The sequence below is a fragment of the Trachinotus anak genome, unplaced genomic scaffold (genome assembly GCF_046630095.1).
Source record: "Trachinotus anak isolate AG129_WGS33_773 ecotype Australia unplaced genomic scaffold, CSIRO_AGI_Tana_v1 ptg000010l, whole genome shotgun sequence".
Lineage (NCBI taxonomy): Eukaryota > Metazoa > Chordata > Actinopteri > Carangiformes > Carangidae > Trachinotus > Trachinotus anak.
In genome coordinates, this window is record NW_027273861.1 from 22,914,623 (window position 1) to 22,941,640 (window position 27,018).

Sequence of the window (27,018 nt, forward strand, 5' to 3'; positions counted from 1 at the left end):
TTTTACGTCTTGCAAGTCTTGCTGCTGGCCTTGTCATCCTGCATTTTTAGTCTTCGGCACATGGTGGCAGCATATATCTATATTGTGACACAACATCTGTGCGACAGATTACTTGATATCAGGAGACCTGATACCTTATCAGGCCTCCCCTATCCCTACCTACCCTATCAGCTTCTTCCTTTCTCAAATGCTTTACTGCAATACTGTATATACAAGGTAAAGTAAGAGTCACCATGCCTCCTTGTGATCTATTGATTAGTCAGTTTACATATTTTTTTTAAACCTCATTTGATGTTGATGGAGTCCAATTAGGATGTTGAAGTAATGTCCTCTATTTCTTTCTGTTACATCCTATAATTTAAAAAACTAACTTTTGATGGGTATTTTATGATTCGGCTGATTCTAGTACTTTAAACTTTAAACATTTCAATTTAACAACTTTGATGCCAAAACAAATTAATAAAGGATCAGTATTTCTTAGGAAAAACAAATTTTGATGGTCATGTTGATAATCAAAGGGACACTTCCCTTGGATTTTTTTAAGTTCAGTTTACTCATCATGAGGTGAACTACTATCCCAGTGCAAACTTTTGTGTAATAGAAAATAAATAAATAACCCCGATGATGTTACCTCAGGCTGAGCTTGAGACTTGTTACAAACTGGAGATGTGAAGTTTGAAAAGAGTGGGTATTAAGGGGACATTCAAAGAGATTAAAAAATCAGGATATCATGACCAACTGAGCAAAATTGCTAGAGTACCCCCTTAGATTGATATAAAATATATGAATATTCATATAATGTATAAAACAGGTCATTCAATTAATAAAATATAATAAAATTAGAGACTATGTTTTCTCTGGGGGATGAGGGGATAGTTGTACTGGGTGTTTTTGGGCAGATGACGTCAGTATTCCTACAGTCCTGGTCTTCATATTGTTGAATTCTATTATGATTTTTTTGAGCTAATGCAAGTTTATTAATGATTTAAGCTGTGAAAAAATTTATTTCCTTGTGCAGATATAGATATTAGGTGTTTTTCTTTGTTGATTAACTGACAATCTTTGTTTTTCCTGTTACTGCTTCCTCGGATCTCTTAGTATGTAAAAAAGTAATGTAAGGTACAAGCAAGCAATTTCTATTTTTTTTGTTTTTTCCAGCACAACCTGGGCTATTTGAATATGTATGCTGCTGTAATGTCACCTATAATCGTGACTGAAAAGCTTCACAGTTCACTCACTGTGCTATAGAGCTGCAATAGTTGGTCAATCAACAGAAAATGAATCACCAACTATTCTATTTATCACCTAATAGGCCTAACTCAAGTAATTTAACAAGCAAACATGCAAACAAAAATGGATGGTTTCAGCTTCTCAGATGTAAAACTTCTGCTTGTTTTACATGAAAGTAAACTGAGAGTCTCTGGGTTTTGGACTGATGGCCAGACAAAACAAAACATACCATCACTTGTGCTCTAAGAATGTATTTTAGTGTTTTCACCGCCTATTTTCATGCTACTGCCTCAGACGAATGAGCGCTGAAGTGACGCAGGGTGAGTGTTTGTGTGAGGAGATATAAACCGACAGGTGGCTACAACAGGTGTTACACAGCAGCACTTCAGCCAAACTTCCCGTGACTGTGACCCTGCCAGCGTCTCCCACGCTGACAAACACACACACAGAGGATCATTCACGGTGAAAGACAAAGAGCCTCTTCTAGCGGTAAGTCATGCCACCTTTGATCGATTATCGGCATTTGTCGCTTATTTAGATATTTATTTTTTATTTTAGATTTATCCCTAATCTTTACACCTATTACTCTACTTTAACGTCAGTTGAGCATCAAGCCAAATTTGATTAACTTTATCTACTGGGTTATTTTATTTTTGTATGTGGGAATTAGATTTGAGTTGATTATTGTTCCTGTTACAGCTAAATAAAGTAAAATCACACCACCAAGTTGTTTCCCATGAATGAAAAGTGACACATCTTGAGATCGGCGATAGGTTATACCTTGGTCTTTAGCTCTTCACCAGTTATTCACCAGAATATTTACTCATTTCCCTCCATGAAAACAGCCGCCGTCCTCATCCACGCAGCCGCAGCTGCAGCACCAGCAGCGGGTGAGGTCCCGCCCCTTCCCCGCAGCCGGCGCCGGCATCTCGACAGCTTTTCCCGGAACATATCACTCACGGTTTCTGTCCATAACACATGCGAATTAGCTTCGAAACACTGTGCTGGGTGGTTAAAATATAACACCTTTACATTTTACCCAAAGTAAAACATTAGTTTGTTCGCTTTTAATACCTACATGTCCCATGAGCCTTTGCCATAGTAACGCAGGCAAAGCCTTCTGGGAGCTGTCGTCTTTAAATGTTAAATCTTTTTAGCACTGGGTGTAACACAAAACGTGCTTTCTGTGTGGAAGTGGTATGTACGGTGGTGGGAAGTAACTAAGTACATTTATTTAAATCCTGTACTTAAGTTCAGGTTAGGAGTTATTAGATGAGTATGTCTTATATTAGATAGTTATCTCCACTTTTACCTTTGGTACTTATGCTTTTATACTTATATTTAGGTACATTTTTGAATGCAGAATTTCTATCTGGAACAGAGTATTTATAAACATCATCTGAGTACTTCTTCCACCACTGCTATGTATAGAATTGTGCCTCTTAAATGCCTTAAAACACAGAAAATTTGATCAATTTATAAAGTATGATGCATTGTTTGAGGCAAAATGAGCTCCATCTCAACACTGACATGCTCATAACATGCTATGGTGTTAATTAATAGAATTATGTAAAATCATAATGAGAAAAGGCCATTTTGCATAACAGATACTTAGACTTTTGAGTCTATAATTACTTTTTGTTGGAAATACTCATATACTTTTACTTGTTTCGGTGTATTTTTACAGTGTAGGTAAAAATGCCAGTATTTCTTCTACAACTGCAAATTGTGCACATATCAACCTGATTACTGATACTGAAAACTAGCACTTTTTCTGCTAAAATGCAAACATAAAGTATATATATTGGTCATAAACCAGACAGGTTTATGAAATGTAGAATTACTGATACCCTTTGTGTAAATATTAACTCATTTATGGATCAAGCCAAGATTTGATCAAACCGAGAGAGTCACTGCACTATTTCACTGGCTCAGCAGAGCATGGTCTGACAGAGGGTGTCATTGACTGACAGTAACCTCAGTGCAGCGTGCATCAGCACTAAACACATCCTGCAGCACTTCAGCGTGTGCGCATGGGTGCACCCGATCAGCCGGCCTCTGTTTGTCATGTGATGCTGTGGTGTGGTAGCTCTGCGATTTCATCTCTCGTGGCAATTGGCTGAGAGAGATCTTTCTATATTAGTCGCGATGGCACACATTTTGTGAGGTCATGTGAGCATCTACATGTGAGCTATTTTAAGCCTGGTCTCAAAAAAAGTAAATAACCAGACATAACAAATAAGAAATGACAAGTTTTGAATTCCTGAACTGCATATGAATACATTTTTCAGATTTTTTTTTACTTGAGGTATCTCATTATTTATAGATAGTGCCTTTTATTTTCTTGTGAGCTTGAATGTATTAAGTCTGTTGTCATGGCAAGATTTTAGCTGTTTTTATACCTTAAATTTGAGTCACATCTGAGTAAGAAATTTGTGTGCTCTCTGCTTTCTCTACTTGAACTACTTGACCTATTGAACTGTGGAGGTAGGAGTTTAGGGGATACTATGCAAGGGAAATTCCTTCGGTGTAATGTTTTAACCTCAGGTGTTGCTTGGGTATTTGACTACTGAATTTTACTGTATGAATGGCAGCTGACTCTCATTTGTAGCAGCTTCAAGTGTAAAAATGAAATGTCCTAATAGTAGTGAATCCCACTTCCCTCACAGATGCAGGCACATTTATAAAGGGTCATGACCTGTTTTTCTTGTCAGTTTCCACTCATTTAGTTTCAGATTTGTACAGAAGTACAGTGTTTGCCCACAGTAATCTTTTTTTGTTAGCGGTAGGTCTCTATGTTCTGCTATCCCTCTGCATGTGTTTCCTCCTCAGAGCTGCATTCTTAGTTTCACTACCCTGTGTATCAGGTAATGGCCCAGGAGAACTAGAATTACAGGCTTGGCTTGTCAGTCGCTGTGATTGGGCTGACACTTTTGATTTCCCGTCAGAAGGCTGAAATTAGGTTTACAAACAATGTTATGTGTAATCTTTTAAGTAATCCAGTATCTTGTTGGTTGCTTAGTGACTCACAGAGTCTATCTTTAATACTTCTGTGATGCCGTCAGCAATGTTTTTATATTTTTCATGAGCTTCGGCTTCTATTGCACCAGGATACTATTTTGCAGTATTTGGGGAAGTATTCAGATCCTCCGCTGAACTAAAACTGCACTGTAAAAATCCTACATTACAAGTTTAAGTGTAATTTCAGTAAAAGTGTGGAAATATCATCATACATTGTGTATGTAAATTCTTAATTTGTATAGTACAATATACTGTGAAATAATTTTAGTGGAGTCAAAAGTACAGTATTTCCATCTGGTTGCGATGTAAAAGTATAAAGCGTTCTGAAATAGAAATACTCAAATAGAAGTACCTCAATAGTACAGTATTTGAGTAAATGTGCTTCTTTCACTGCTAATTTAAAATGGGTTGAGTTGAAAACTAATCAGTGGTTTAAAATTAAGGAAGACATAAAGAAGAAGCAAGATAAATGTGTGCAATATTTTATCATAATGTAGGTCACAGGATGTAGGCGTCTTTGCAGAGTACATAACAAGGATATCAGCCAGTGGAAAGTCATAAAGCCACGCCAGCACAGCTGCACTTGCAGTAATGTCTCTCCTTGTCCGATAGTAACCTCAGCCGGCAAAGCTGCAACGTGTGTCTGAGTCTGACTGCATCTGTTTCTGTAGGGGGATGGGTTTTGGTTTCGTAGCATCATCTGCCGAGGATGAATGTGTGTGTTTCGGTGCTGGGATATAATGAACGAACTAATCTTTTCTACTAGTATTTCGCGAGTTCGACACGAATCAAAGTCACACTGGTGAATAAACTGTTCGCCTTCTTTCTGCAGCCGGAGGATAATGATGTAAACTGCTTTATTTCCACTTGATATCACGCCAGTGTTTCCCTGCACAAACGCCTGCAACACCCACTGATGTAAAAAACTGGAGATACTCGGTACATGGCAGAGATCCGCAGCCGGTTCACCCGGAGCGAAAACCCGCTGGAACAACCCGGCACCGGTGTGTCGTCACAGCCACTTCCCCCACCGTATTCATTTGGCTTGCGTGGCCTTATATGGAAAATGGCTCTTGTGGTGTGAGCAATTTCAACCAATCAGGTTTCTCTGGTTGTCGTAGTTGGGAGGAGGGGGGGGGGGGGGGGGGGGGGGTCTGGGTGGGGTTTTTAGGGGGCGGGGCCAACCGAGCCGGCCGCTGTTTGAAAATGAATGATGTGCTGCCCAAGTTGTAGGCGCAGTGGGCGGTTGCTGTATTTATGTTTAGCGGCAAACTGAACTGAAGCAACGACGCTAAGAAAAGAAATTAAGAGCAGAGGAAAAGTGGACGATTTAAAACACAGGAAAAGATTTAGTTCCCAGCGATGCAATGTGAGTATTTCAGCTCAGTTTTACATTTCTACTTCACGACGGTGAGATGTAGTCCTTTTATCTTTTAGCTAACACTTAGATCAGGTTTGCTAACGATCCCTGAGAAAACGGCTTCTAAGCTTATCTCTGGTATAACACCATCATTTGATATGAATTCATATCAGGTATTTCCTCTGGTTTTTATGGCGTAGTCTGATTTCCTGCCTTCCCGAGCCTTTACGAGCTCCTGTCATTCATTTACCATTGATAAAAGCCCATTTTTCAATTGGTAATATGATTAGTGCTGTGGATTGATAACTGAGTTGATTTCAGGGGATCTGTAATGTACGGTTCAGTCATCTTCTGACCGCATGTGGAGAGCTGGTTTCTTGGGTGTAACCGAACCAGCATATCTGTGTGAATTTGCCAGATGACAGCTAACGTTGAAGAGATGCCTTTTAAAGCCTTGGTCTAATTTTTTTCCTGTATTATTATTCACTATTGGCTCATAAATGTTCAGAATTGGAACAAAGGTATTAAATGTGGTTTGGTAGCTGTAACTACATCGTGCAGGGAGGATGCTGAGGATTACGCCCAGTCGTAAAACTGCCCCACTGGGTGATGTTCAGAGGCACCAGCTGGCTGAGGATGTAGATCATGCAGATGACTGATTGCCAGAAATTCAGTTTATCTCACTTGTGTTTTGAGTGACAGTGTCAGGTTCAGACAGTCAAGTGGAGTTGGCTGTTAGCGTGGACAAAAAGAGACAGCATGCAATGAAATGAGGGGTGGGGTTGTGTCTGTTCAGTTTAACAGGGATTAACTCAGCAGAAGTTTGCAGACATGGTGGTATTGTGTTGGGGACAGTCCCTTGTTTCGTTTGGGGTAGACAGGTTTTTAGTTGAGCATGATTCTGGTTTCTTTATGTAGAAGACACGTTTGACTCCCCCTGTATTACTCAACACTTAAACCTTTTATGTTTCATTATGTTTCCAACTGTTGCTGCATTTTCCCTTTCTGAAGGGAACAGCTGTTGCTATGCCAGACTCTGCTCCACATTCATAATCCTCTCCCGATTGCATGAATGCAATAATGATGTCAGCTATCACTGTGCTAAATCCATGAGATAATCATCCTTGGCATGAGTTGTGTCGCCCCGTGACGAGGAAATGTAATGAAAGCACACAGGAAAGGGTGCAAAAAGTGCTTTCTTGTCTTTAGGAGCTACAAAGAATATCAAAGACGTGCTTTAAAGTAGAACTGTGGAGCTGAAGTGATTGATAGCTGATCAACAGAAAAATAATTGGCAGCTATTCTGACAACCGATGAATAATTTCTGGTATTTTTCAAACAACAATAGTGGAAAGAATTCCAAATATTCTGTTTCTAGCTTTCAAATGAGAGGATTTGCTGCTTTTCTTTGACATATGTCATTGTAACCATGAATCAATAATGAAAATAATCTTTGGCTGAAACTCTACACAGGTGTAACAATCAGCCAATTAAAGAAATAGTCAATCAACAGAAAATGAATCTGGACCTACTCTGATAATCAGTTCATCATTTGCCTACATTTCAAGACGCCGCCTTGGATTCTGGGAATATTTTCAAAAACAATAAATTGTCCAAGAAAAAATAATCAGCAGGTTAATTGATAATGAATGTTAGAGGCCTACTTCCAAGAGACTTTGCTTTTTTTTTTTTTTTTTTAAGGTTGCTGAGTTCAGTTGAAGGGGAAACCCACAAACGTATCCCATGGGTGATACCAGTAAACTCCAGCATTCAAAAAAAAAAAAGAAATTAAAATGAAAACTGAAACTACTCGCAAACCACAACAAGCTGAAAATGTTATGTTTAGGCAGTGGGTTAATAATTCAGTAAGACTTAATGACCAGTGATTGATGTTGCAAGGCATTTGTCACTTTCTGACAAGAAGTAGGGGGTTGCCACACCAGAGCCAAATCAGCAGCATGCATCTCAATCAATTTAAATGTAATGGGGGTTCATGTGATGGCTCATCAGAACAAAATGAACACAGTATTTGAAAAGAAGAAGGGGAAATTTAAAAGGGGGCAAGCAAGAAATAGCCTTAGGAGCTTTTTATAGTCTGATGTTGAAGGCTGTACACTTTATGTCCTCCCCTCACCCTTCCCATCCCGATACCAAAACAATGACAAAGCCTAAAGTAGTGGAGGAGGGGGAATCTTGTCACGTCTACCCTATTAAATCCCCCCTCACCCCAGATCTGCCTGCCTTCACCCTCAACTTCGTCTTCCATTTAATAAAACCACATCCACCAGCACCTGTCTTCCTGAGGAGTCTGCAACTGCAGTGGAAGGAAGAGGCAAAATAAAATGGCAGCTTTGCCTGTGTCCATATGAGCAGCGGTAAGATTTCACCCTGTGACATCTGTGTCTTTGGCTGAGATCTTTCAGGCCTCTGTAGTGATACATAATGAACTGTAGTCTCCTCGGGGTCAGCTGGCTGTTTGCCACTTGACCAAAGTAGAATTGATTTTCTTCTACAGCAGTGATGACGGTTTGCAGTGCTCTGGGGTGACGGCAGCTGATTCCTTAGAGTCCGGAATTTCAGGAATGCCCGCAGTTTCCTTCCTACCATGTTAAATACACGTGGAATAATCCATTTAACCTGTTTTTGTAATTGGATATTGGAGGGTTTGGTCGGCAAATATGTGTTAAACTCTAAAGTGTGATGGAAAATATTTTCATCCCTGCTCTCTGACCTCTCTGGAGCTCGTTTCTTTCTTTTTGCCCAATTGTCCCTGACAGGCGAGTCATGATAGGCTGCCGCCACAATAGGCAGATGAAGCCACTGGTATGTGTTTTCAGCCCCCTTAAATAAACAGGCCAGACCTGTGATTTACCAAAGAGAAGGGTGCAGACAACAACAGAAACCGGATTGAGAGAGAGAGAGGGAGGGAGGGAGGTGTGTGTTTGATGGTGGTCGAGTGGCGATGGGTTATTGTTTAAGAGGCTTTGACGTGGCTCCTGTGATAAGGTAATGACAAAGGCAGAGATGGATGTTCTCTCCCAACTCTTTTTAAATAGTGCTGATCACCTTTTACATAGCTACTGAAATATATATGCTGCAGGATGCTTGAAAGAGGAGTGTAAAATCAAGCTACCTCTGTCCGGCCTTTAATCTTATATCACAAAATTTGGTTTCATAATCAGATTTCGCTTCATGCTTTTGAGGGTGCAGTAATACAGTTTTTTTTTTTTTTTTTTTTTTAAAAGGTGTTTTGTTTACCCAGCATTAACGTGAATGGCGGTCCAATATTCATAAAAAGACTTATCTGTAGACTTTCCACTTTGTCACCTAGGCCCCATATGTTCCCCACATTGTTGCCATACAACCAAATGTTGTCAGCGAAGCAGTCATTGTATAGACACAGACAATATTTATTCAACAGCTCATAAAGTAAGCTGTAAAGGTTAATAATAAGCAAGACATAGCTAAACATAGTGGTCCTCTCGAGAAATCTCCTGTCAACGTTTTGCATCTGTGCAAATTACAGTTCTTCTTTTCTGCATTTATTCAGGAGAGTGAAGTCACCACACGTTGTCAATATTTATAGTCACTTATGTCTGAAACCTGCACATGAGTCAGTAACAGGGATGGATGTGTAAACTGAACCCTCAACTACAGATGCTAAAAAAAGTACTATGACCTGAGGCCAACAACACTCAGGTGTGAGTCTTGTGAGTACTACAAGCCGATGGCTGTCACATGCTGGTGTTACTTGCCATCTTGCAATTAGACCAGTAGAGCAATCCTTTTTCCTCTCTTTAAGTCACGAGGTATCTTCTCAAACAAGCCTCAATCTTACTCTAACAGTACACGTGCCAAATATTTATTGGGTACAGCTAGTTTTCACCAGTACTTCCTTATCCGACCACAAAGATTTACCTGATTTAAGCAGGTCCAACTGGCCCAGCATGAGTTATTATACTTTGGGAGTACTGAGGGGAAATGACAGGATGCAGATGGTAGGCAAATACTCCACACAGGTATTCAAATCCTTGGTCAAGTCGTCAGTTATGTCAGCATCTGCCCATCAACATCATCATACACGCACTCACACACTGACATCCATCAGTATCTTCAGTATGTTGCCCAGGGACATGCAGAGTGGAGGAGCCGGGGATCAAACCACCTACCTTCTCACTAGTGGACGACCCACTCAACCTCCATAGCTGCCACTGTGACTAATCGAGTAAAAATAAAGAGAGTGAACTGACCGGCAATGAAATTAATAGTTAGTTGCAGCCAAATCTGTTTTTTTGAAAGACTCAGGAAGAGGACTCAACTTACAAACTGACAATAAAGTAGAAAACATGACCGGCACTGGGACACATAGGTAACCCAATGAACCAAATGATGATCGGTCATCAATGAAACGGAAAAGATTTGACCATTACTAAAATGTCAAAATCTGTGTTCAGTCCCTGAATAGATTTATCTTGACAATGTACCTGATACAATATTGAGCTCTGGCTTGTGTGCAGTTGTCTTAGTCTCCCTCTTGTTTCCTTGTTGTGGCCGTTCTTGTCAAATTTAGCTAACAGGTCCTGTCACTTCTCTTTTCCAGTGACCGTGTGTGAACCCACCGCTGAAGCTGTGGTGATGGAGCCTCCCAGAGCGGGCGGTGTCCTGGAGTCATCCTGCGGTGTGGGAGACAGCGCAGCCTCTCTTGATGACGTCACTGTGGATGGAGCCAAGTATGTCCAAACAAAGACACAAAACTACCTTGACATCACTGTTTCCAGGGTTTTTGTCCCCACCCAGCGAGTTGAGATGAATCTGAGGGGTGACAAAGATGCATCTTTACCTTCCCAGATCGTACCGTTGATGAGGGATGTGGAGTTGACTTTGTATTGCCTTTAAAGGATCACAAGCCGAAATGGTTGGAAACCACTGGTTTTATCTTGATAATTCATTGGTAGTGCTTTTTGGACGAGACACCGTAGAATTATTGCCATTTGTGAGGATTCCTTGTAAATGAATACACTATAATGTTTCTTTTCCAACAAATATGCATGTCTTTTTCCATCATGTGTTTTTAAACAGCAAGCAAAAACGACCAAACAAAAGATCAAGCCTTCACTCCTCTTTTCGCCTGCAGTTAAATATTGTATATTAATAAAAGTACTGTCAGTAAAATCAGCATATTTAGAACAGAGAAAACTACATAAACAGAACCCACATTTCCCTCCTTATAAGATTAAATTAAATCATACATAGCACATATTTGGTCTCTCACCTTTTTTTTCCAGTTCAGAGCAATAAGTAGCTTTGCTTATAATATGCATGTTTGTAAATTTATGCTCTTTTGCTCTTAAAATAAGATCCAGTGAGTGTTAGTGAAGTAAAAACACCGTAGGTTCCAAAGGAATATTTACACGTAAGATTTTTACTAAGATTTGAATATAGGTGTGATGATGGGGAAATTACGGGATGCAGATGCCAAACATACCACCCAGGTTGGAGATGCAGCGCTCACTAGTATATAACATAATGTTAGTGATTGTGCAGTCTCATTCTGTATAGGATTGTATTTCTGTCAGTGTAATCATAGTGTTGTTATCATTTCCACTTCATCCTTGAAGCTTCAATTTAATGGAATAATGATATAAACAGTTGAGAATTGGGATAAATGTGTGCTGTCTGGATGATGATGATTTTGAGTTCAACAGTGTGTGTAGTTTACCCTCATGGCTCAGAGCAGGGGCAGGTTTTTTTTGTCTCTGGTCATTTCTGAGGACGTGGCAGTGCAGTGACATGTTTTTTTTTTTTTTTCCTTTCTGTTTCTTAAGTGAGTCCTCAGAGGAAGAGTCCACAGGGGAAAGAGAAGAGGAGATTGGTGCCCATAATGAAGTCAACACCAGCAGCACCAAGACTACAGAGGTCCCTGCTGAACAGACCTCAAACACACAAACAGGTGAGGGCTGAAGGAAAGTCACCAGGTTGAGTGTGTTTACTCTTTCTTTGTCCCACCCTAAACTCTAACATTTGTGAGGGTGGTGCAGCCGGAATAAAAACAAATTATGGTGATATACAGACAGAGCGAGGCTCTTATGCATATTCTTATATTAGATGCAGTCACTGCATTGGCTCTAATCGCTGGAGTCAGCACTAGTAATCGGGTTTTTCCTGAGGAAGCAGACCAAACGGGAGTTAAAGAACACATTCTTTGGCAGAACAAACTTGACTTTCCTTTTCCTGCCTTCAAACTCCACTTTGACATTCCTTCCTGTCGTGGTCACTGAGGGTGAAGTCCTGGTACATGTACCACTTCTTTCATAATATTTGTTAACATTATGAAAAGCCCATCTTGGGATACGACATGGGGCTGTCTACTTACAGAACTACTAACAGGAAGTTTAGTCGCCATCATGAAAAATCCGATCAGTGGAGCAGTAACTCTGTTAAATAGGTTATTATACTAGTTAAATAAAATTATCTTCTCATTTTTTTTAATGTTTAATTATTGAGTATAGAGTATAATTAAACTACCAGTTTAATTATATTGTATGTGTCTGCTGCTGCTTGAGTTTTCCATGATCACCCAGCAGCTCTGTCCTGATAACCAGCTGCTTGTGTTAGGTCATAAATCTGCCACAGTCTAGTTCCTCTGCCTACAATATGACCCCATCGTATATTCAAAACATCCTGCTGGCCGTTGGGTCGATGGCACAACCTTCTGTGTGGTTGTAAAACACAACATGAAAAATGAGTTTTCCTTAACAGAACTCCACTGTTTATTACAGCTTTTAGTTTTGTCGCCGTGGCCATAGATTCTGACGTTTATGATAATTGTGTACTCACCAAGTAATTGTTGAGATCTCAGGAAGTGAGACAATGAGGTCTAATTAGACAAGAAACAACCAGGCAGACGATCATCAGACTGTAACAAAACAATAGCTTAGCCAGATTATCTAAACCCGAGGTCAGAGCACTGCAAATGAAACCGTGAGTGCAAAGAGCTGTGGATCGTAATTTTATGGTTTTTGATTTCTCTTCCAAGTAAGTTTGGTTAACAGGGAGGTTTTGTTTATAACTTGTACACTCATTTGACTGCTCACATTTCTGAGATATCAGCAAGTGCACAGGGTTATCATAACCAACAAAACCAATGGCCACATCTACAAAATGAAAACCTACATTGTAATTTTTAACAACAATTTAAAATTAAGATTTATCATAACAACTGAACTGAAAATTGAAGTTCTTTTTTTATGAACCTGGGAATGTAAAACACATTACAGGTTTAAGATGGCACCTGAATTTTGTGTTTCATGAGAAAAAAGTTTGTTAGAGCCCGACTGATGAATCGTCCAGTAAAGTGTTAGCTCTCTGCAGATGTATCGTATTGGCACATACATCAGCCGATAAATGACATGAAATTAAGCTACAAAAATGCAAAGGAAATGTTTTGAAACAGTTTCACCTTTCTCTAGTTGGTCCACCAGAAAGTAGTGACAGGTTTATTTTTAACTGTAAAATGTCCTGCACACTACATTTCTTGTTCATAACTGTGAAAAATCATCAAAAATGTTCATTTATCTGTGAAAACAAAACTAATATTGGCTGCTAAATGAGTGACAGATTTTTTTAAACTGTCAAACATCAATGTTGTTATCAGCCTCAAAACAATTAAGTAGCTAAAGGGTAACTATTGTTCATTTTGACATTGCTGTGCATCCTGTGTGAGTGTGACACTGTTGCCAAGGGCTCAGATTAAGCTCGCTCATCTGCTCATTGGTCCATGCAGGTTTTGTAGCGTTAATATAGTGCCAGAGGGTGAACGATGTCCCCTCTAATGCAACAAATGCAGGCTGTTTGTTGAAGTACACATGGAGATGAAGAGATTCCAGCAGATGTGTTCTTGGAAAGGAGAGGACTGATCTGCTGATCTGTGTGTGTGTGTGTGTGTGCGTGTGTGTGTGTGTGCGTGTGTGTGTGTGCGTGTGTGTGTGTGTGTGTGTGAGAGAGTCATCAGAGGTCCAGCATCCCACTGCATTTAAAGGGAGGGTGTGATTAGACAACAGGCAGCAGCTCATCAATCAGCTCACCTGGCACTGCTCTCATGAGCCGTCTCCACACCTCTCTCTCCTGCAGCTGCATGCCGACCATGCCCACCCCCACACAGTCCTGAAGCTTTTTGACAAGCCTCTGTTCTTCTCTCTGAATGTTTTCATGGCCTCCAGTGAATGCCCAGCGCCCAAACTCCCTGTCGGTGCCAGCAGCAGCAGAGCCCGGCCTGTGGACGTCACAGGGCGATGGTATGGTGAAATTGAGGATGGGGGACACTGGCCTGGCTGCTGAGACGCCCCTGACCGTCAACCAGATGTTCACCTCAGCCGTGGAGCGCTTTGGTGACTACACAGCTCTGGGCTGGAAGGAGGGCGAGCAGCAGAAGACCCTGAACTACAGAGACTACTACCAGGCCTGCCGCACCGCTGCCAAGAGCTTCCTCAAGGTAGTTTTTCTAACTGTTGGTTGGTGTAGTATAAACGAAAGGATTAAAGCCTTGTCTTCACAGCTGAGGTTTTTCAGTTCATCCTGGTTTTATTGCAACAGTCTTTGGGAGGATTTTGCCAGTGCAAACCCCAAAACCTCTTGCTTTTAATCATTACTGACATTCATGTCCATGATGTGGCTGTGAAAGTGCAACACACACTATTGGTCACAACTGGGTGGGGGTTGGAGCCAATCCCAGCTGACAATGGGTGAGGGTGGGGTTCACCCTGGGCAGGACCCCAGTCTATCATCTTATATAACAGATATATTTAATTTTCTGTGAAATATGTGTTGGTGCAGTATTTCAGCTCAGTTTGATGCTTACACCCGGAACCGTTTAACATTTGCAGGTTCAAGCATGGCCACATTTTCGTTGCATAATAAGAGAAATTCCTGACTGTAGCGTAATATTAAAATATATGAAACTTCTCAATTACACAACACCTTAAAGGAGTGTAGAGGGAAATATCTGTTCAGGCTTTACTCTTTTGTTTATATCCACCCTCACGACAGATCTCCCTCAGTATCAAAAGGTCGATGATTTCTGTTTGGTTTTAAACAATCGACTTCTGTTGTCATTGTTTTAAAGTCTTACTTTTGATTTTACTCCAAGTCTGTCCAGACAAAACACAACACAGCACAAAGGAGTTGGGCTGAAATGTCAGCCAGACAGTGAGGCAGCCCTGGACCGGCCTCAGCTGTTCATACAGGACAGAGCATGTTATTGTTAATTGTGAAACTCAGCTCAGTTAGTCAGCATGGAGACTCAGCCGGTGTCATGTACACACACACAGAGACACGCTTACACGTGCCTCTTTGTACACTACACACACAAACTAATCTGAACCTGAGTGTTCACACGTGGAGACATTAACGAAGCACTGTTAGCTCAACAAAGGGGGGGAGTCTCTATCTGCAGGGGCTTCAGCTCTTAAGCCTCATATCATATTCCAACTACTGTTTTTAAAGACTTCATGAGTCTTCACTGCAGTTTTTAACTCGGTATCAGTTTGCATTATAACCGTCTCATGTGCAGTTGCCCGTGTATCTGTCTCCATAGTAACAGCTGCTGTGGCAACCCAGACCTGTGATCACTGTAGATCAGCAGATCTGTTCTCCAGTATTTTCAGAAATAAAGATATATTTAGATTTAGGCCAATTTCAGTGCATGCATAAAAACATATACTTCTGAAAGTTTCATACGTTTTTTTGTTCTAGTTTTCTTCTACTAGTTTCATCTTACGGCATTGTTGCAGAGACGTAAAAGCAACACCAATATTTACACCATGTATTTATCTGAACAGTTTTAAAAAGAAAATAAATGAAAGACAGAGAACCTCAGTGGGTTAGGAGACATAAACCTGGCCTGTCAGTTGCTGGCAAAAATGCCCCAAAAAATATGTAAAAATGAAATAAACTGAAAGAACTGACAGTCTAGAGGAAAAAGGAATACACTGAATGCTGTAACTAAATGATGGACTGGAAGTTCACTGATATTAGATGTGCAGGATAGTCGAAATTTGTTGGAGTATTTGTATAATCTGTTATTTTTTCATACTCAAACAGTGTGTTTATCTTTTTACAGCTTGGTCTGCAGCGTTACCATGGCGTTGGCATCCTGGGCTTTAACTCCACTGAGTGGTTCATAGCTGACATTGGAGCCATTTTGGCAGGGTGAGTTTCATCTTCATCTCTGAATTTGAGAGTTTATATGATTGTCAGTGACAAGCCCACTCTTCCCTCACTCAGGGCTTCGTTGCCAGCATTGTGTTAATGCGTGCTTCAGTGTGTACGTGCATGTCTGAGTGATGCAATCCAATGCTTGAAATATGAGACAACCTCGGGTGTCATGGAGTTCACCATGTAGCCTCTTCACTTGATTGATTACAGCACTATGCTAAACAGAAATGTTAAGGACAGCAGTGGTGAAAACTCAGCAGTCAATTACATTTACTCAAGAACAGTTTTGAGGTACTTGCACTTTATCCTTAAAAAAAAGAATCAGTGTCTGGTTGACCTCCTTGTTGGATGTCAGGTGTTAGTAGCAGTTCCTTCAAAAAGTGATTTCCCTCCGACGGTTTAATTTGAATGACTGTTTGAGGCCCAAAAGAAGTATGATAATATCTCACAAAGTGCAAAAACTCTGATATAAATTTGTGTAGTAGAAGTTAGTTGCTTTTATATTTCCTCTCCTATTCATCATCTCAGAACCTCTCGAGTATCTTGTGATTTAAAGGGGTCTGACTTGATTGATCAGGAACCGATCTAGGGGTCAAGTTACTATATGCAACTGTAATTATATATAAATCTCTACAACACTGCTGCTTACACATTGATGCATCAGTATTAACATTTTGTTTTCTTTAATCACACTTTGAAGGACTCTTACATATGCAGCAGAGTATTTATGCATTGTGTTGGTGCTTTTACTTAGGTTAAGGTTTCGTGTACGTCTCCCACCATTGATGAAACTGTCAAATAACTGCAATCACAAGCCTCTCTGCTTTCGTGATTGCATTATTATTGAGTGTGGAAGGCCTCAGCAGAAATGAAACGTTTAGCGATGCTTCATTCAGCGAGCAAAAAGGGACCAAGAAATCAACTTTATCTGAGAAACCAAAACCCTGCAGTAAATGGAAGAGACTCATCCACTGATTGGTCGAGGACAGATTTGCTGCAGCTGAGCTGCTTACATTACAAAACATCTGTTATGTGACATCGGGTTTTTTCATGCCATGTGTTCAGTTTGAGCTGTAATTATAAAGACATTCTGTTCACAGCAATTCTTGGACAGCTGACTGCAAGAATGCATTGAGGGAAATCTTGTTACACAGGAGATCAGTACATGTTATTCATCTTGTGTGCTAACGCATTAAAACTCTCTCTTGGAACTTGAATACACGTTGATGCTGTATGTGGATTCCCAGACTCCCACACCTATTCTCTGTGCTCAGTGCTGACGCATGAGTAAGAATGCAGTGAAACTACTATCAGCTTGTCAAACTAGTCCTGCTGAGATAAACTCAGTAGTGGACTCAGTGTTTGCTGCAGATCACGTTACTGAACAGTCTTGCTCCCCTTCACTAAGTGGATGCTAGGTCAAGTAGTTTCTATTGACTGATTATCACTAGAAACAAGACAGCTAAAAAAACAAAACAGGGTAGTGGACATATTAAAGCATTTTAACCAAGGCTTTGTGCATTATCATCTTTCTAAAGTCTCCTGGCAATCAAGCCTAATGAAAACAGTATAAATTACTCTACTGGAGATCCGTTAAAAAATTAACCCACCACATGTGATGGAGATGTTTGTGAGACATCAGGTCTCCCTGTTCTGTAGATTTGATAAAATACCTCATATAGCAGGTCCCTGCATATAAGATCTTGCAGATTACAATAAGAGGAGAGCTTCGTGTTTTGGTAACTTTGACTCTGTTGTCTGTTGCAGTGGGTTTGCTGTGGGCATCTATACCACCAATTCTCCTGAGGCATGCCAGTATGTAGCAGAAAACTGCAAGGCCAATATCATCGTGGTGGAGAACCACAAACAGCTGCAGAAAATCCTTCAGGTGAGATCAGCGGGATGTAGTAGCAGTATATGAATTGATGATGTACACGTAGATATGAATGATGTTTTCTGGTCAGATGTGAGGAAAAGCAGAAAAAATTGAACATGTTATCATGAGTGGAAGTGAAAACTTTGGATTTCCACTAGTTATTACACTAGTTATTTTTGGTTTTCTGAGTTGTTCCTGTTTCACTACCGACCAAAATTTGTTTAAATTTTTTTCCTACTGTCAGCAGCTCCTCCATGTCCGGAATTATTTTGTCATAAAATGATATAAATATTTATAGCCACCTGTGTAGAACTGACGCAGGTTGTCTCATTGGCTTTCCCCTGACACTGACAGTATGTTGGTTGTATTCTGTCTGTTCACAGGTTGAAGACAAGCTTCCACACTTGAAAGCCATTATCCAGTACAAAGATGCACTAAAAGAGAAGAGACCAAATCTGTACACAGTAAGTGCAGTGTATTTATGCCAAGATCAAACCTGAAAAAGATTTTAGTTCAAGAAGCATCATTTCAGAGATTTTCCTTGTGCACCACAGTGGGCAGACTTCATGGAGCTCGGACGTGACGAGCCTGACGCTCCCCTCGATGCCATCATCTCCAGCCAGAAGCCCAACCAATGCTGCACGCTCATCTACACCTCAGGAACCACAGGCCAGCCCAAAGGAGTCATGCTGAGCCATGACAATGTAAGTTATAGGGGGGGTGTTTTCACCTCTGAGGATACAGAAGTGTGCTGTGTGTGCTGCCTGACATTGACACCAGAAACATACTGCCGTTTTGTAATGGGCGGGGGAAGTGCAGATATGCACAGATCAACATATTTGACTGCCTGTTAGGCAGGTTTTTATCTAGGTATGGGTCAGCAAAATACCTTAAGGAATTAAAATGACTCAACCTTCAGCAAAGCATCTATAGTTAAACTCCTTCCTCAAGGCAATCCACACAGAGAAATAACAAGCTGTGATCCTGTTCAACCACTGACACGTCAGCAAGTAGAGTAACTCAAGGACTTTACTTAAGTACAGTGCCTGTAGTTAACATGAGCGTTTCCTTTTTTAGTCTACTTTATACTTTGAGTCCATCACGTTTCAGAGGAGAAAATTCCACTACATTAATCTGACATCTTCAGTTACTTTTCAGATGAATGTTTTACATAAAAACCATACAATAAGTTTATAAAATAAAATGCCTCATTAAAGATTTGTGATCTCTTACAAAAAGAAAGCTGTGTCTAGCTGGGGTCTCTTGCTATGACCACTTTATGGAGCCCAGCCCTCAGGTTGGGAAACACTGGACTGAAATACCCAACTGTATACAAAGCAAAACTAGCTTCACCTCAGATTTTACAACAGTATGTATTTTTGCATCAGTATTTTTGCAGGAATGCGCAGGTACTTTTACTGCAGTACTTAGGTAAAGTATTTGAATACTTCTTCCACCACTGCTTGTTTACTTGGCGTCTGACTGTATCAATAAAAAACATGTTTGCCGCACATGTGTTATTCTTGTCAAAGTTCAGTTATAAAGGTTTAAAACACTGAGGTCGTGTGCCGTACCTTCACCATTGTTTCTGTGCCTGTAAAAAGACACGTGACCTCCTAGGTCATATAACGATTAAGATTCATCATGTAAACAGTATTCCTGTCTTCTTCTCCGCAGCTGACATGGACCGCGCTCTCCACCAGCCGTCACGTGCGCCTGACAGAAGCCAACCAGGCTCAGGAGGTGGTGGTGAGCTACCTGCCGCTCAGCCACATCGCGGCCCAGATGGTGGACATCTGGGTCACCATGAGGGTCGGGGGGGCGACGTACTTCGCTCAGCCAGATGCCCTCAAGGTAAGACGCTACATTTGTGTTTATACGTGGTGAACAGTACACAAACACGTGGACGCACAAAACGTACACCGAGTTGTCAGTTTATTGGGTAAACCTGTAGAGTCCAAAACAACTGTTATGCCATGAAGTGACTTTTACGATGCCTTTAATGTTCAGTTTGTGTTGACACTCAGAGATGTTATTAAAATTTTATGTTTTAGCACTGAGGTCATAGCTTAAAATTACATTATAATTACATTATAAATGTAGAGTGTAAAGATGTACCTAATAAAGTGGCCAGTGAGTGTATTTTTCCGTTATTTACTGCAGAGAATCCAGAGAAATATTGAGATCTACTTTACTTCACATTGTTTTTCAGAGATAGAAATAGAGAGTTTGAAATGAAATGAAAAGCAGCTCATCAGTAGGTGCCACAATAAGACTCATTAATGCAGCACGTCTTTGAGCTTTCATTTAGATAATAATGCTTTATAATAATAGTAATACTTCATTTTATTTAGAGCGCTTTTCAGATACAGACTGAAGTGCTTCACATAAACAAAATTACAAACAATAATCAATGAAAATGGAGTAAATGTTTAATGAAAATGGAGTAAATGTCATATACATGACTAAAACAGCAAAGAATAAAAATAAGATACAAATGAAAAAACTGAGAATGTACAATTGTCCCAAATTGTAAATCCAGATTACATTTAACTTCTTTTTTTAAAAATGCCAGTTTATCGTTCTAGGGTCACCAAGGAGGGCAATAAAAACTCATTTCTGATCTTCTTGTCCCTTCATGGGAATTAAAAGATTTTATCTCTGGTGTAAAATTATGTCCGGTATGTTGACTGCTGCCTCTCAGGCAGCGTTTATTTCCAAGGGCTTCTTTCTTTTATCACCGTGGTCATGATCATTACCCCGACATGTTCTCAACGCAAGTTTAGTCCATAGTGATTAGATGCAGATTACCCAGTAAAAGTTAAAGAGAGGTTCTGAGGGGGGAACATATGAGAATGTCACAAAAAACAGAAAAGGCTTCTTTGTTTGTTGTCAAACATTTTTTCATGCTATCTTTCTCCAAGATCTTTGCCTCATGCTGTGGTAGCAGATTTCAATTTTTCTGCTCATTTTCCTTTCACGTGAGCTGCAGGCTGCATGTGGTTTTGTGTATAAAATAAACGTTTCTGGTAATAACAATAGTCCCCTTCTTCTATCAGGGCTCTCTGGTAAACACTTTGAAGGAGGTGCGTCCCACAGCCTTCATGGGCGTCCCTCGTGTCTGGGAAAAGATGCAGGAGAAGATGAAATCTGTCGGAGCAAAGTCTTCGACTGTGCGGAGGAAAGTGGCTGCTTGGGCCAAAGACGTCGGTTTGCAGACTAATCTCACCAAGATGAACCAGTATGTGCATGTTATTGAAATTAAAACTTTGTTTAGACACGGTTGAATCATTTCTTAAAGGGTGGGGAATTCCTGTTTCCATGTGTCTGCGCTCTTTTTAATGAAATGGTTTTTTTTTGGCAACGCTTTATTCTATGGTTCCTGTTTTTTTTTCCATTAGTCAGTATTTAGCTGTAAGTCACATGGATATTTCTGAGAAAGACCAACGCAATTTGGTTTTAATTACAAGAGAAATGGAGAAAGTGATGGTTGCAAAACACAGTTACTTTGAATTTGGTAGAAATGTTTGCAAGTATAACTGCTGAGTCTGAAATTTTACAGCCTGGGTGTAGTGTGTTTTATTTGTTGATTATCAGATCAGTTTGAAACACTAAGGCGCAGCTGAAAACTACATGTAAGCTTGAAGTTCAACCAATGCAGCATAAATGTCAATTAAATTAATATGTACTGATTAAAAAGCAGATCTAATATGTATGACAGCTCAAAGTATATGGGACCCATAAAATGAAACATTATCTCTTATATAAAACCAAAAACCACTGTGGTTGTAGGCTGTAGATTTTTTTTTTTTTTTTTTGTGCTCTGTAGTATTGCCACCGTGTCATTTTTGTGTTGATAGGCATACAGAGAGAATCCAAACGGGCGGATGATATAGTGCATCTCATTTGCCATCTCTGGACACTTGATATTTGTGAATCTGATCAAGTCCTGACACATAAACACTCACCCCGGTTATGTTTTGTCTCTCTACAGAAACGGAGCAGCTGGCCGCACACCTATCAGCTATCACATAGCCAAAAAGCTTGTGTTCAAAAAGGTGCGTAAGGCCCTGGGCTTGGACCGCTGCAAAAAGTGCTACACAGGCGCCGCACCCATCACCAAAGACACCCTGGAGTTCTTCCTCAGCCTGGATGTTCCTCTGTACGAGCTGTACGGCATGAGCGAGAGCACAGGACCTCACACCATCTCCCTCCCTGATGCCTTCAAGCTCACCAGGTACATTTTTCCTTTTCAAATAAATTTGATAAGACACCGAATTCTCCTCCACATGCTTGAGAGTGGTGCATCAGAAAAATGCTTTTGTCCTGCAGCTGTGGTAAAGAGATCCCAGGGTGCAAGACAAAGCTGCACAACCCGGACGAGGAGGGAAACGGAGAGATCTGCTTTTGGGGTCGTCACGTGTTTATGGGTTACCTCAACATGCCTGAGAAGACGGAGGAGGCTCTGGATGCAGAGGGCTGGCTGCATTCAGGTGACCTGGGCAAACATGACCAGAATGGATTCCTGTTCATCACTGGAAGAATTAAAGGTACTGATTCTATATTCCCTGTAGAGCTAGATCCCACTCAGACAGGTGTAGTCGTACCAGATTTAGGAGAGAGGCTCACTGTTCAGTGTTTATGGATTCTCTTCACAGCCTTTTATCCTTTTACAGGACGACAAATCTATTGAAGCCTTAGAGCAGTTTTCTGTCTGTTACCTAACCTTCTGTGCCTGTGTTTGATTTTAGAGCTGATCATCACAGCAGGAGGTGAGAACATCCCTCCTGTCCCCATCGAGGATTCAGTGAAAGAGGCCCTCCCGCTGATTAGCAATGCCATGCTGATTGGAGACAAGAGGAAGTTTCTCTCCATGCTGCTCACCGTTAAGGTAAAGACAAGAAACAGATCTGGACAAAACAGACGTGGGTCTGTTCGTCCACTTTAATCACAGATCAAGAGGAGGCAAGCAGGGCAGGGTAGTGGCGGTAGTGGAAGTATTCACATCCTTCACTAGTGTTAAAGTAGCAGTAGTACACTAAAATACTCTTGCAAATGTCACTGAAGTAATAGTACACAAAGTACTATCAGAAAGATGTACTTTAAGCATCAAAAGTAAAACTATTCAAAAAAAAAAAAAAAAAAAACAGCTGCTGTACGTGTTATACTTATGTGTTACATCACTAGATTATTCTTCCCAATGCAGTAATGTAGCATTTTAACTTCCAAGTTTATAATGGATTAATTTATTGATTATTTTCTTGAGTAATCTAATTGTTTGGTCAGTAAAAAGGCCAGAAAGCATTAAAAAATGATCCAGTGATGTCTGCTTAAAAGTCCAAACTAATTCTCACATATTAAGAAGCTAAAAACCAATAAATTGAAATTTAAATGTGTAAAGTATCTATAGCTGTAATTATCGTGGAGTAAGATGCACATATGCCCCAGGTGCAGTGGAGTAAATGTGCTTCGTTACATTGCACCACTTTAAAACAGGAGGACGGTGAATGGAGAGAAGGCAGATGAAGGCCTCAGATGGAGACTGAAGATTTAACTTGTTAACAACACTGTATCTGAGACTTTCCTTTCAAAACATGACAACATCTCTGAGCCTTGTAAACATCCGACCTTTATACCTTTTTATCTCATCATGATGTGTTTTCATGGCTGATAATACAGCAGCAGCAGATTTGCATCAGCAGTAAAAAGCAGTAAAAAAACGCTGGATTCTGAGACATTTGCTTTCAGACACTGCCACCTAGTGGGCTTTGACCGCAGAAGTCTGAGAAGAGATTTTACTTCAAAAAAACAAACTAACACTTGTATCCATACTTGAAACAAGAGTGTGATAACATAAATGAAAACATTATTCAATAAATAAAAGCTTTTTAACATTTTTTTGTTCTCCAGTGCCAGGTGAACGCTGACACAGGCGATCCAGAGGACGAGCTGGCACCGGAGGCCGTGGAGTTCTGCAGGAGGCTGGGCAGCAACGCCACGCGTGTTTCTGAGATCTCAGGCGGCCGAGACCGGGCGGTCCACACAGCCGTCCAGGAGGGGATCAACAGAGTCAACGAGAAGGCAACCTCCAACGCTCAACGCATCCAGAAGTGGATCATTCTGGATCGGGACTTCTCCGTCGGTGGAGGAGAGCTGGGTGAGTGCGACGGGAGCTTTGATATTTCTTTTTCCTGCTCTGTCACAACCACTAATCTAATGAATCCCTTTTTCTGTATTTTTCATGCTATCACGGTGTTACTGTAATTTACCACATTATCAGGTCAAGTGGGCCAGTTAACATTGAAATTGCAGTGGGAATGAGTTTTGTCAGTGGAAATAATGGAATAAACAGCACAGTAATAAGAGGAAATTTAGTCCAACGTCAAGAATCGCAGACAATGAAAAATAATTGCAAACAAAACAGATGCCAGTTTCACTTCTGTTGTCTGTTTGTATCCTGATAAAAAGCAGTAAAAAGGGTGTAACATCCCATCAGATATATCAAATTATATATTTTGATTCATCATCTGATTCATGAACTATGATATTTTGTAAAATAAATAATAATAATAATAATAATAATTTTCACACATCTTAGAAGGTGTGTGCTCCTACCTCTGTCTCTGTATTTCAGTCACATAACATCTATTCATTAAAAAGCCTTTGGAGCTCTATTACATGTCACAAAGAATTTTGATATGAAGCTTATATTGTTAAGCTTGATTAATTTTTACTTTTGTTTTTCACTTTAGTCCAAAATTGTACTTGTAGGGTTAGGGTTAGGGTTAGGTTTAGACTTTGACCACATTCATGTTCTAGGGGATAAATGGTAGAAAGATTCACATGTTAACAACCTGCAGGCGTCAGGTCATCAAGACGATTGTATCTCTCACATTTTGTTTAATTGAACAATGGACGCTGGCTGATGTGAGGTGACTTGGATATTTACATGGAAAACTCATAATTACAATAACTCTGATATGACATGATTGCAACTCAAAAACAGCTTCTGCAGGGGTCACTAATGAAGTTTAAAGACCTTGATCTTTGATTCAAACAGCACAGGTTTTAGCCTTAAACTGCAGCCAAAGTAAAGATGGAGCAACACCTGCAATATGTTGCACAACTGATTTTGCTCCAGTGTTCAACAAATACAAAAACAAGTGTTTTAACAGCATGAATTCTTTGCCTGTTCCACAGGTCCTACCATGAAGCTGAAGCGTCCAGTGGTGATGAAGATGTACAAGGAGCAGATTGAGAACTTTTACAGGGAGCTGCCAACTCCAACGACCCCTGACAACCCGCTGCCTCCCAAATAGAGCTGCTCCTCCACCTGCAGGGTGATCCAGACTGTCTGTTCTCATGGAGACACACTCCACCTCATTCATACCACGTCTCCCGTCACCATTTTTTTTTTTCCCTCTTGTATATAAATGTTTTGATTGCCTTAAGTTTCGGTCGTTCCGTCTTGGTTTACATTTGTAAAGAATTGAGAAGAAGCCATTCTTAAGATAGCTTTATGATTTAAGATTCAATAAGCTGAACTCAACTATTTATTTGTATTACTGGGATGAGCAGTAATATCCGATAGATGAAGTGGATGTAAGAGTTTATTGTGCTGTAATACTTGATAGAGGAAAAAAAAAAACAGAATCAAAACAAACAACTTTATAGGATGTTTTGAAGGAGTAATGTGTTTTGAACATGTTTTACTTTATTTATTTTCAGTTTGCCAAAGTTTACATGGGCCAAAAGAGCTTCAAATGAAGAAACATGTCTAGAAAACACTTCATATGATATTCAACTATATCCAATGTTTCCTGGCTTTTTACGTGTACTCTGTATTTTGTTTTTTTTTCCTCATCTTTGTCAGCCTTTCAGGATTTAAAGAAAAAAAAGCATTTATTTTGTACATGAGTTCAGAAAGTCAAAGGCAAATGAATTGAATATATCTCATCACAAAACATCCAAATTCTGTTTTTCATGCTGTAAAAACACGTCATTTAAGCCATACATTTTGCTTTTTGTAATTTATAAAGTCAAGCTGTTTTGTGTGCTGACTCACTACAGCCTACACACCTGCCTGGCCCTGTTGAAATGTTTTCTAAATGGTCCGTCTGTGTGTAGACCTGCTGTGATGTTGTGGATTGTATTGTAAATATGTTTTGCCTACATCGTCTGCATCCTCACGCTTGTTTTTATTTCATTTTGTTTCTCAGACTAGAAATCTCAATTTTTTTTTTTGCACTCAGAGGCTGATAAAGTGTATCAGGAATGGAAAGTGTACATAAATTAGACGGCAGGTTTATGGAAAAAAGCAAATACATCAGCTGCGTTAAAAACTGCCCTTATTGGTCTGTTGCAATACCTTATGCATCAAATATATAAATGTTCAAATGCTCAAGGTTTTAACACAGTGACCACATGTCTTTGGCCTCACTGAAGACATTTCAGACAGATTGAAGGGAGGCCAAAACGGGTTGTTGTACTCCAAAGAGCTGATTCATGTATATGATGTAACTGTATATAAGCATATCATAGGAATTTGTAGCTCTGACGATTCAAAATGATGGAGTTCGTTATGGTTCGCTCAAAGCAATTAAAGTTCAGGGTAAACAAAACAGAGCAGCGTTGATGTGTGTGTGTGTGTGTGTGAGTGTGTGTGTGTGTATAAAGTTAATTAAGGAAATGACGGTGATTCAGCGCATCTGGGTGAATGAGTTTCTTGCTGTCCCGATTTCTTTTAGCAACAATCATAAATAAGAAGTTAAACACAAAGGTTTGGTAGCTAAAAGTACTTATATTAATGTACTTTAATTACTCTAATTATTAATATTATATTACTCTGTAAAAGCCCATCCTCAAACAGTTCATCGAGAGCTCATAAGACCCCAGACAGAAGACTGGATTTACTTGACCCTAAGGAGCTGTTATTGTTTAAAATATCAGGGTTGAAAGATGGAAATATGCATGAGACTGCAGGAGAGAGGCAAAGCAGAGCTGTTTCTGTTACAGTCTACAGAAATGTGAATGTTCGTGTGATCAGCTAAGGAATAAACGGTGATTATGCTCATGTGTTTCTTCATTTTAAGTGTCTGGCCTATTTAATGAGAACAGTGGAGAAGAAGTTAATGTACATATACATGTACTCTGTTACACAGTTGTATGAACATATAATGTATACCAGTGGTTCTCAGACCTTTTCACATCAAACACCCCTAACTGACAAATTAGACCACAGACCCCATTTGATAAGATTTTTACTTTTCGTGTTATAACAGAAAGTGTTTGAAGCCCATGACCAAAATAATCATACATT

General features: G+C 40.0%; 2 protein-coding genes across 4 annotated transcripts in view; one reads left to right on the top strand and one right to left on the bottom strand.

Moving 5' to 3' along the window:
- Positions 1-2,132, bottom strand: part of rfx2 (regulatory factor X, 2 (influences HLA class II expression)) — a 31,976-nt gene extending 29,844 nt beyond the window's left edge. For both annotated transcript variants that reach the window (XM_071486238.1, XM_071486233.1), the window contains exon 1: positions 2,011-2,132. The gene's annotated coding sequence lies outside the window, so the exon portion shown is untranslated. The remainder of the gene's footprint in view (positions 1-2,010) is intronic.
- On the top strand, positions 1,571-26,784 carry acsbg2 (acyl-CoA synthetase bubblegum family member 2). 2 transcript variants are annotated; one of them, XM_071486230.1, is made up of 15 exons: positions 1,571-1,719; positions 10,212-10,341; positions 11,437-11,561; positions 13,831-14,102; positions 15,729-15,817; positions 17,591-17,711; positions 18,083-18,163; positions 18,254-18,403; positions 19,377-19,553; positions 20,759-20,940; positions 21,694-21,936; positions 22,032-22,249; positions 22,451-22,590; positions 23,610-23,856; positions 24,900-26,784. In XM_071486230.1, the coding sequence occupies exons 2-15, from the start codon at positions 10,247-10,249 to the stop codon at positions 25,016-25,018; spliced, it is 2,259 nt and encodes a 752-aa protein (XP_071342331.1). In that variant the 5' UTR covers positions 1,571-1,719; positions 10,212-10,246; the 3' UTR covers positions 25,019-26,784. The 2 variants fall into 2 exon arrangements, with proteins under 2 accessions (XP_071342331.1, XP_071342330.1); XM_071486229.1 differs by lacking the exon at positions 1,571-1,719 and adding an exon at positions 5,443-5,620.
- The last annotated feature ends 234 nt before the right edge of the window (positions 26,785-27,018 follow it).